Source organism: Populus euphratica, unplaced genomic scaffold, assembly GCF_000495115.2.
Source record: "Populus euphratica unplaced genomic scaffold, PopEup_1.0 scaffold3463.1, whole genome shotgun sequence".
In the NCBI taxonomy this organism is placed as follows: Eukaryota; Viridiplantae; Streptophyta; class Magnoliopsida; order Malpighiales; family Salicaceae; genus Populus; species Populus euphratica.
This window is the reverse complement of record NW_011503281.1, coordinates 1-10,719: the sequence shown is the minus strand read 5'-3', so window position 1 is coordinate 10,719 and position 10,719 is coordinate 1. Positions and strand designations below refer to the sequence as shown.

Below are 10,719 nucleotides of genomic sequence, written 5' to 3'. Positions count from 1 at the left end.
TAAATTAGGTTATTTGATTTTATTTTTAAATAATAAAATTATCATTTTATTGTGTTAATTCATATTGAAATGTGAATATATAAACAATGAATGTTTGATATTTTATAACTTTTGTTTTAATGTTGTCATGATAAACAAGTTATGCCTTCAATAATTCATAATGAGTTAGTGTGTTAATGCTTAAAATTTCATCAATCTATTTGCTCTTAGTTGATAATAATCAGAATTATATTATTTCATTAGAAATTCAGGTGTATATTTCCCATCAATCCCATATATATATATCCAGGTTTTTTTTTATATTAATCAAAATGATTGAATTATATTAAATTAATTTTTATAAAATTTAATTTAAAACTTGGACTAAGAGTTGAGAGGTTATTTTTTATTAATTTTATTATTTTTTTTAATTTTATTTTTATATCAATCATCTAAATTATCTTTAAAATAATCAAGCCGATTGAATTATAAGACAACTCTGAGATAATTTATTATTATACCTAGTCTAGACAAAAAATTGAATCACAAGTTATTATATTAATTTTATCTTTATTATTTTTTAATTTCATTCTAATATTTTTTTACCTTAATAATTAGGTAAAATGTCTTTAGACTGATAAAATAAATTTAATTACATCAAAACAATCCTTAAATAATTTAAATTTAAATTTAAATTAAGCAAGAAATTATGAAAAGGTTTTAATATGTGCTCACTTAAGTAAATTTAATAAAAATATTAAATAATTCTCTAAAACTTAAATATTTTTCATTACATTCAATTTTTTTTAATTCCATCCATTGTTTAGCATAACACATAACACAAGCATATAAATTAGTAATAACTATTTAGATTCAAATAGAGTTTTCACCACATTATTGAACAAAAAGTTCTCTCAAGTATGAGTCGTCAAGTTGTCCCTTTTCGAACTTGAAAATTCCTACTTAATTCGATCTCCAATCTCAAAATATCATCAACTCATCTCGATTGTCTGTTCTATGTGCATTATCTAATTATGTTTACAGCTAAGGAAGCATTGCAACAAGCTTACCGCTTGCCATTTTGATGAAACCCATTTTGGCGTCAAGTCAACCGCATTTAATTTAGAGACTGCTTGGAAAGGTGGTCCAACACCTGTTTTTAAAAAAAATTAATTTTTTAATTAAAAATTATTTTTTTATATATTTAAATTGTTTTAATATTCAATTTCAAAAATATTTTCAAAAATATTTTTTAAAAAATAAAAAAATTATTTTAATATATTTTTAAACAACAAATAGTTAAACAACAGTCATAATTACAATCTCATACAAGTCATAGTACTGAAAGGACAGACAAGAAGCTAAAAACTTCATAGCCATATCTAAAAAACTGAGTCAGTTTAGGAAGTCTAATAAGGAAAAAACACATGAAAATGACAATCTAACTCCATCTCGATCTAATAACTAAGTTTTGAGAGACCTGGAGAGAGAGTCGGCAAGGATATACAGCATCTGCAAGTCATAAGATCAGGAAGAATGATTGCATGATCCACTGGCAGATAGCAGCCAACACATTAAAAGCTAGATGCTTCTTTTCATTTTCAGATTCTTCACATATCTGGTATTGGAGAACTTGAACAACCTATTTAAGACAATTTCCTGCGAAATTCCATCGGAAATGTGACTTGTGAGTGGAGCAAAGATTCCTTTGAAAGAAGGGAAACAAATGAAATGCTGCACTGAACTGGGAATTGCATCAGCAGCCTGATCAGCTTGTAAAAGTGACTTATGTCCTTCCTAGGCTCAATAGAGCATTGTATCCCTCAATGCCAGCAACATTTTCTGCACCTTTTGCAGGCGGCAACTTTGGGAGCACCCAAGCTGGTGATGTGTCAAGCCACAATCCTTCACCAGTTTCTTTGTGCTTGAAATCCGGAGATTTTGGGTTTTTCTAAATACAACAAACAAGGGGGCATGAAGTTATAAACGAATAATTAGATCAGATGAATAAGTTTTGCAGCGTTACCTTGTCAACTCTGTTGTCCCACCATTTATGAGGGTTTTCAACCAAGTCCTTCCAGCATTCTTCCTCTAAAATCATGCCACAATGAAGATAGTATTATTATGAGAGAAAAAAACAAGATAAAAGCCAAAAAGCCAGCAGAACAACCTAAAGCCTTGCTGATAAATTAGAAATTGGAGAAAAACAAAGTAGAATGGGGATGCTGACATTATTAAGGATAATAATTGGATAGAGTCTTCCTTTCTCTAATTATCAACGAAAATCACTGACAAATTCTTCTAGAAAGCAAATTTTTTACCTTTTTTTTTTTAAATTATGCTGGAAAGACAATATTAGATAGAAATCGTGCAAAAAGGGGTGCGGTGCTGCCCAATTACATGGGAAGTTCACACATACGAATGCCAGGATCACAAATGAGAAATTGAAATGAGAAGAGAAACTCTGCTCCTTTATCTTGTTTATCTGTTTACCGTTTAATTATCAGGGATATTGCTAAAGGAGGCATTTTTCCCTTCAGTATTTCCTTTTATGTAGAAAAATAGAGGAAAAAGATTCCCATTCGTTGGTTAAAAAATAAATAAATTCATCCAGACCAACTTGACACGGTAAGTAATTGAAAAGTTTAGGAAGGAAAGTGGCCCTCCTTCAAACCATTATTAGCCGTGTTTGTCTGCTTTGCTGGTGGTTCTGGTTACAGAAAGCCAGAATGGCAAACCCATCTTCAGTGTTCCATTTAACAACCAGTATTTAACACCAAGTATCTTCAGTGCTACAAAGACATGCTGCCCAAGTCCACAATTTGGAAAAGAAATTAAATGTCTTCTTCACATCGACACTCATCTGCTATGAATAATCATTAAACCTTCTTCATATCCGTGTGTGATGCGGGAAAAGAAATATTTGAAGCCGAAGAAAAATAAAAGAAGCTAGGAAGAAGAAGCCAGAAAAAAAAAAAAAGGAGTTAGAAAAGTACGCAGTTCTGTAATTTTTATTCAATTCATAAACACCTATCTAACATTTAGAAAAATAAAATATAAATACTAAAATCCTAACTAGAACAAACAATTAGGTTTATAACCCACTAAATAAAACACCCAACAATAATTAAATCAAACCCAACAAATAAAACTTAATTAATAAACCTCAACTAAAAATTCAAATAAATTGAATCAAAATATAAGCTAAAACGTAATCTCTCAATGGTTTAAGCTACCCTCCATCATCTATGATTACACATAAATGTAAACAAAGTCTCAAGTTTGGTGTCTCCACCAACTCTCCTAAGATTAGAGAGACTCGATCTCATTGAGTGTAGTTCAAGACAACTCCAATAATATTCCAAAAGATTATGACCAAGTTGTTGTAATGTCTCTCTGATAATCCAAGTATAGTCTGAATCTAGTCGTCTAGATCATATATTGGGATTCGTTGAAGTTCACATCTCTGGTAAAAACTTGTGCATCCAAAGTAGTATTAATATGTTCCTTTTATGTTAAAGATAAATATAATGGGGTAGAGGTTTCAAAAGAATCATCAGGGATAGATAATCATATTTTATATATAACAAGGTCCTTCAGGTCCAAAGTAGAATTAATATCAAAGTTTAGTGACAGTTTAATGATATAATTATTTAATTCAATCATTTGCAACACTTTGAATGGTCGAACACTACTGACTTACAATTTATGATTGGTTTCCAAAAAAAAATCACTTAGATCTAGTCTGCAACATGAAATAATCTTAAACATTAAGTGCATCATGATATTTATATAAATCGGCTCCAAATTGATATTATTCATTACTTAAATATATTTTATAACCTTAACATGCAAAAAACTCAGTTGAGTTGGACATAGGAAAAATATTTACAAGCTTTCTAGATTCGTAACTATGAACACTACATGACCGAGGATGTAGAGTACAAACAATATTTGAAGTCTTAAGTACATATAGTTTTGACATAACCTAGTAAATTATGATTATCTTTATCTTTCTCTTCAAATGTCAAGGGTAAGAGATCAGGAAGCTCAACATGTTGCTCTGAAGACGTGCTAGACGTCAACCATGAGGGGCTGAGGAGCATGTTGCTCTCTTTGACATGCTGAACATCAAGCATGTTGGATAGAGAATCAAGTAGTTTAAGAGAACCAATATCATAAGACTCTTCTAAGACTATATGTATCTCTTCGAGCAATTCCACTAAAAAGTTTTTTAAAGCTTCTTCCCCTACCACTAAAACAAAATTATTATATTCTTTATTATCCTTGTTTCAAACTCATTTGGACTTATAATGTTAAGTCCCTCTTCTTGCATATCTTCTTCATCGAGGTCATTAAAATTCTCAGGATTAGGTTTATACACTTGAAAATAATAATCTTCACTTTCATCTATATCTTTCTGTTCTTGGATGACTAAGAGTTTAGAGGCATAGTTAACAAAGATATGACTGAAACCTTAACATTTAGCACACTGAACCTTTGAATTTATCCTAGACATTTTATTGATAACTCGTTTACCCTTATCTTTTTCATAAATATAAGCACTACCCAGATTAAACCTACAAGGTGAAACACTTAATACAAAAATTATTATTTCTAAATTGAGACCTAAAAAGAGTACTAAGAGGGTCTAGATGCCCATAACTAACTCATAATCTTGTCCTACATTATAGGTTTGGTCAAGAGTGAAAACACCTATGAACATGATTTCTTTTCTAAAATCATCACTTAAAACTTTACAAAAACCACGTAAAGTCATGGCTTTATTTTTTCTTATGACAAATCTCATCATGTAATCATTAAATTGTGTTATATATTCATTGACAGACTTATTTTCTTGTCTAAAATTGTTCCATTGGTCCAATAGTTTATTCCTATAAAACCAAAGTAGGTGTTTCTCTTATAGTTTTTGTTTTATTTTGGTCCAATAAGTTATGGAGGTTTACGTCTCGTCTTTAAACAATCTTCAACATCTCCAAATAAAGTTGGGCTTCATCAATGAACATCATCTTAGCAATCAAACTCTCCTATTATCAGACAAGCTATGTCACTCAACGAATTAATTCATGTCATGAATCTACATATCAAAGATTCAACGGTCATGAGGACCATAAAAAATGATGGCTTCTATTTTGTCATGACTTGTAGCTTATGACTCGCTCATCAAGATCATTGTGATTAAAGTAACATAAATGATAATCATATTAGTTGCGTTCAGGGTGAACTTGCCTATAATGATTATTCCTATAATATTTATTGGTTTTTGGGTGCCTTATTTGAAAACTCTCTTAGGGTTCAATTCTTTTAAACATGCTGATCATCTAGGTTTGCAGTTCCCCTCAAATGGTCCCATTCTTTTAAACATGCTGATCATCTAGGTTTGCAGTTCCCCTCAAATGGTCCCAAGAGTGTCATCAAGGGTCGGATCCACGATAATTGAAGACTTAAGCTTAAACACTAGATGATCACGACACAAATGCATGTAATGCTAATTTAGAAATGGAATTGAGATTACAAATGATTCTTGCAAGTGAAATCATAATGCAAAAATAAAGTTGATTTCTTTTTTTTTTTTTAATGTGAAGATTAATCAAGAATAGAAAAAACTAGAAAAATTTTAAGCACGCAATATTAGTCTCTTAAATGTAAATGATTAATCAAACATAATGCCACAAATAGAAACTCACAAATAACAACAAAGACTAGATGCTAGATTATCAATAATGAAAGAGGTTGATAAGCAAAAATAACATATAGAAATGAAAGGTGGGATTTTTATTTTTATTTTTATTTTTTGAATTTTTTAGGCACATAAGTGATATTAATGACAACCTTAAATGGAAAGTGCAAAACCTGAAAAAGTAAAATCCAGTGAATCAAAAGGTTGAGTAATTTACCAACTAAATTGTTGAATAATAGTGATAGAGCAATTGAATTACACAAGCTGTTGTCGATATGGCATCCCTCGTTGATGTAATTGTGCACGATAATTATTTTTTAATCACTATAAAACAGAAACTAAACTAAAGAGAAAAATGCCAATCCCTTGACTTGGTGTTGTTCTTACAACTAAAGAAAAGAAAAATGCTAATCCCGTGATAAGGTGTGGCTGTTGAGGGACAAACAGCTGCTGTGGAGGAGTTGTTGTGGCTAATATGGAAAGTGAGACATGGTTGGAATGATTTGTTGTCTCCTTGACTGAACCTGGTACAAATAAAAAGAAAAGGATTGCTTCCCTACTGTTGGTGTGATGTTGCGGCATCTTCGGCACCATTGATTTGTTGTGCTAGATCTGGTAGTGGTGTCAGGCATATTAGTTTATGGTTTTGGCCAGAAGTTGCCAAGGAAAATTACAATTTGCTAATGGGGATGGTTGAATTGCTATGCTAGAGCTGTTGTATCTAAGGGAGGAGCTGCTATTGTTCGTGGGCAAAAGATCAATTGGTTTGTGCCCTGGTTGTTGCTGGTGGTTGCACAAGGTAGTGATGGTCTTCTTAGTAACAAGTCAGGCAAGGCAGCAGCTGGGGCGGCTGATTTGTAATTGGCAATAAGGATACCTGGTCTGTGGGTTGGCCAATCTGCCGTGGGAGTCCAATCTTCTGGTGGAGTGGTTGGTTTGCAGCCGTGAGGCGGGGGAATGAATGTGTGGTGACTATGCTTTAGGGGCAAAATAAATCTAAGGGTGTGTTTGACTGATTGCAATTTTTTTTTTGCAGATTTTGATTGTAAATGGGCAAAATGAAAACATAAACTATTTTTTTTGTAATGTAATACTAATTTTTTCTTTTCACTGTGGATGAAAGCATCTTACATGATCTAGGCTTTATGAACCAAGTTAAATGTTAAGAATTTGAACAAGTCCATAGATTGTTTAATTGTAAGAACAATTTAAAAACCAGGTTCTGATACCAAAGATGATTCAGGGCAAAAGAGATTTGAAACCAAAGATGAAAAAAAAAGAAGAAGCTGGAAGAAGAGAAGAAGAAGCCAAAGAAAAGAAAAAATAGGGGCTAGAAAAGTTTGCAACTTTGTATTTTTTATTCAATTCATAAACAATTGTCTAACATTTAGAAAAGTAGGATATAAATATTAAAACCCTAACTAAAACAAGCAATTGGACTTACAACCCTCTAAATAAAATACCCAATAATAATTAAATCAAACCCAACAAATAAAACCTAATTAATAAACCTCAACTAAAAGTTTAAATAAATTAAACAAAAATATAAGATAAAGCTCAATCTCTCAATCGTTTGGATTACCTCTCTCAATCATTTGGGTTACCCTCCATTATCTCTGATCATACGAATGCATAAACAATATCTCAGGTATGATATCTTTATTGTGTGGATATTGCATGTTTATACTAGCATGGTGCCATTTGCCACATGGGACAAAAGCATCTGATGGCTCCCATAAGAATTGTTCTCTAAGCTCATATTGACAAGCACATATTGACATAAAAAAACAACAAGCATCCACATTGCTAGATATGCCAATTTTAAAGGATGCAGCATAGGGAGGCCAGGTGAAGGTAGTTTAAGGATAGCAGCTAAGTTGTTTGTACCTTTTTGCTGCTTTGTTTTTGTTGGTTGGGCAGTCTTAACATCAAATTTCACCTTTTCAAGTCCTGAAAAAATCCAACTTGGTGCCCCAGTAAGCCAGACGGACTGGTTGTTACTCTTGTGTTTAAAATCTGGGTGCTTTGGTTTTACCTGTGCAAAACAAGAAGAAAACAGGTAACGGATCCATAAATATCAACAGCTAAAGAAGAAGTTACCTAGAGGGTGAATCATTACCAATCCACTGCGCTTACTGCTACGATAATCCCACCACTGATTTGGATTTTCAAGAAGGTCTGTCCAGGAATTCGATCCAGATTCACCCTTTCTCTTCATGCTGGCTGAAAGATAAGTATGCCATAGCTTAGCAATCAGCATCACAAAAAAAGTTAATAAAAATATCTTACATGGATTTACCATCATCATCTAAGGGTACTTCTAGTTGCTGCTCGAGTAGACTTTTCTTCACCTGGAAAGACCCCTCAATAAAGTTGATACTGTTCACCAAAACCTAGCAAGAACGAACACAGCTAACATTATAAGCTTTTCACATGTACAATAGCACAACACCCATCAGGTTTGTAAAAGAGAATCTATTGCATCTTTTGTTGGTCTCCGGGCTATCCCAATCCTACATCAGATAGGCATGCTAAGAAATTCCAGCATATGATGCAAGGAGGCATCATCTTTAGTATCACCTTCGCATATGGTTAAAAAATTCAATTTCTTTATTATATCCAGATCAACTCATTGGAATATGGGCATTGACTACTATTCATTCTGTTTTGACTTTGAGATATTGTTGAACAAGAAGCAATGAACTTTAACAGATCATATTCCACCTAGTTACCGACCAATGCAAACAGAAGTGAGCTAAGGCAGGGGCATATTTCAAGAATGTTTAAGCCTGAGTTTCTTTCAGTGCATGAAGGAAAACTCTCTTCTAATCTAAGTTATGCAAAGCCTAAAATTCTTAAAATGTTCTGGTTACCAAAAGTCCAGAATCTAATAGACCACTCTATCAAAAGAAGAAAGAAAGAAAAGAATCTAATACACCAACCTCCTGATGTTATTCATTCCACAGTATAAAATTAACACAATACTTATAAGAACCCAATGCTAGACATAATTAACCCCAAAGCACAGTGAATGTAACGCATGTCTGCATTTTTAGGTCCATAGTTAATGATGCTTACCTGAACTTGGGTTTGATCCTGCATCTCAGAGAAAGGAGGGGGGTCAGTACTTAACTGCCCATCTATGTAGACAAAATCTCCTTTCTTCAAGTGTGAAGCAGCAATATGGGCCAGATCACCTTCAAATATTATTGGAATCCTAATATTGTAAGAGACAAACAAATCAACCAACCAAAAGTGAAACATAGATAGCATCAGTAACAGAACAAAGCAACTCAATCAGTGTGAAAGTAACAAACTTTACAGCAGCTTTTACTAAAAATGCTAATCCATCCAAAATCTTTTTTCTACATAAGCAACAGAGACAAAAATAACAGACAAACTCAGGAAGAGAAAAGAAGAATCAAGTGTACGAAAAAAAAGTAGTAGTAAAAGAGAGTACCGAAGAGCAGGAGAATGATAAGAAGGTTCCTGGGTAATAACAGTGGCAGCCCGAAACTTTTCATCAGGAGATGAAACTTGGGTTTGAATAGGCATATCGATATACCCAATTAAGTTAATAGAATTAGCAACCTTTGCTTGAAATGGGATTTCTTTGGGCCTTGGAAAATCTGTAGAGGAAGGTGATTTCTTGTATAAAGGTGGTGTTTTTTTTAGTGTAGTTGTTGGTGGCTTGTGCTCCTTTTCGTTGGTGGAGTAACAAGATGATTGTTGAAGCAGGAGAGTTAGTGGAGGAGAGATTCGCCTTGGAGTTGGTTGTGAGGTAGCGATTTTTGCAAGTACTCTGCATCTGCACAATGAATTCTTCATCGCCATGATAGTGGTCTGTGTTTTTTCAACAATAAACCCTCTTCTAAACCCTTTACAACACTTCAGCGAAATTGCTATTTCCACTCACCTGGTATGTTTCTGGAGAGAGAGTGCGGAGCCTCGTTGGGGATAGATTTTGGACTGCTAAAATCACTCACGATACTCTTTTACATTTGGTCAGATTGCCCTTTTACAAGTAATTGGTTTAGTAACACTGAGGTCCCTCTGGTGTCAATTTATGACACACAGAGCCTGGTGGTTCAAAAATAGGCTATTGGATATTTGAGGTTTAAATTTTGTTACAGTAAGTTAGATAATTCAACTGTGTTATGGGTTCAACTAAAAAATATTTAAACATGAAAAAAATTATAGAGGGAATGAATGGAATCATGTTAACAAATAGTGGGTTGAAGTTTAATTTAATTTTTTGTATAATATAAATTTTAAATTAAATTATTTAAAAATTATCTTGAGATAATCCAATCAATTTGATAATTTTAAAGATAATACAAAAAACTATTAAAAATATGTCTCGGTTCCAAATAAAAATTTCAAGATTTTATTATTTTTTTAGATATTAAAAAGATGATGTATTGGATCGACTTGGATTTTATGATCTAACTTGCCACACTAGCGACCTGCATCATGAACTCCAACAAGTTTAATAATTTTTATATAATTATATTTTAATAAAAATAGTTATTAATAAAATTGAATATCAACTCAATGCCGTAGCATTTATTTGGAACTGTGATAACGCTAAAGAATGTAAATTAAAACAAAATATGAATTTTAATTCTTAATTAAGCTAAGTTAACCTATCAAAACTACAAACTCAGTCATAGACTCTAATAGGTTTAATAACTTTTTTTAAAAACATAATTTTTTATTTTATTATATAATAATAAATATGAACACTCAAAAAAACCGAACACTTATCCAGTGTTGAGATATTTATTTGAGAACGTGATAACCTTATTGATTAGTACTTAAAAGTGCATTTTTATCATGATTTTATATCATCATTTTGCACTTGAAGTATCAATAACTCCTTAACCAAAGCATGTTTTATAATAATATATCTAATAATATAAGATACCTTTAATTTGTGGTAAATATTCATTTTAAATGCAGGCCTATCACATAAATGAAAGGATTGATTGATGACTTTAAGAACTTAAATTGCAACGATAAAGAGATGGCCAAACTTA

General features: G+C 32.2%; 1 protein-coding gene across 5 annotated transcripts; it reads right to left on the bottom strand.

The window, feature by feature from the left end:
• Window positions 1–1,389: 1,389 nt before the first annotated feature.
• LOC105119750 (protein OSB2, chloroplastic-like) lies at window positions 1,390–9,667 on the bottom strand. Of its 5 annotated transcripts, none has more exons than XM_011017924.1 (8): window positions 9,141–9,667; window positions 8,759–8,897; window positions 7,980–8,073; window positions 7,800–7,903; window positions 7,568–7,715; window positions 2,006–2,070; window positions 1,744–1,930; window positions 1,390–1,638 (listed from the first exon to the last, which is right to left on the bottom strand). In XM_011017924.1, exons 1-7 carry the CDS (start codon window positions 9,512–9,514, stop codon window positions 1,766–1,768), a joined length of 1,089 nt encoding a protein of 362 aa, XP_011016226.1. In that variant the 5' UTR covers window positions 9,515–9,667; the 3' UTR covers window positions 1,390–1,638; window positions 1,744–1,765. The 5 variants fall into 5 exon arrangements, with proteins under 5 accessions (XP_011016226.1, XP_011016227.1, XP_011016225.1 ...); XM_011017925.1 differs by having other exon boundaries at window positions 1,390–1,621; XM_011017923.1 differs by having other exon boundaries at window positions 1,390–1,930.
• Between the last annotated feature and the right edge of the window lie 1,052 nt (window positions 9,668–10,719).

What these genes read in the sequence shown, in the direction of transcription:
- LOC105119750 (XM_011017923.1), bottom strand. Translation starts at nt 9,514, where the DNA reads ATGGCGATGAAGAATTCATTGTGCAGATGCAGAGTACTTGCAAAAATC. An exon ending in AAAAACAAAGCAGCAAAAAG is followed by an intron (nt 2,071 to 7,567) that starts GTACAAACAACT and finishes GCATGATTTTAG; the next exon opens with AGGAAGAATGCTGGAAGGAC. An exon ending in GGGACAACAGAGTTGACAAG is followed by an intron (nt 1,931 to 2,005) that starts GTAACGCTGCAA and finishes TGTTGTATTTAG; the next exon opens with AAAAACCCAAAATCTCCGGA.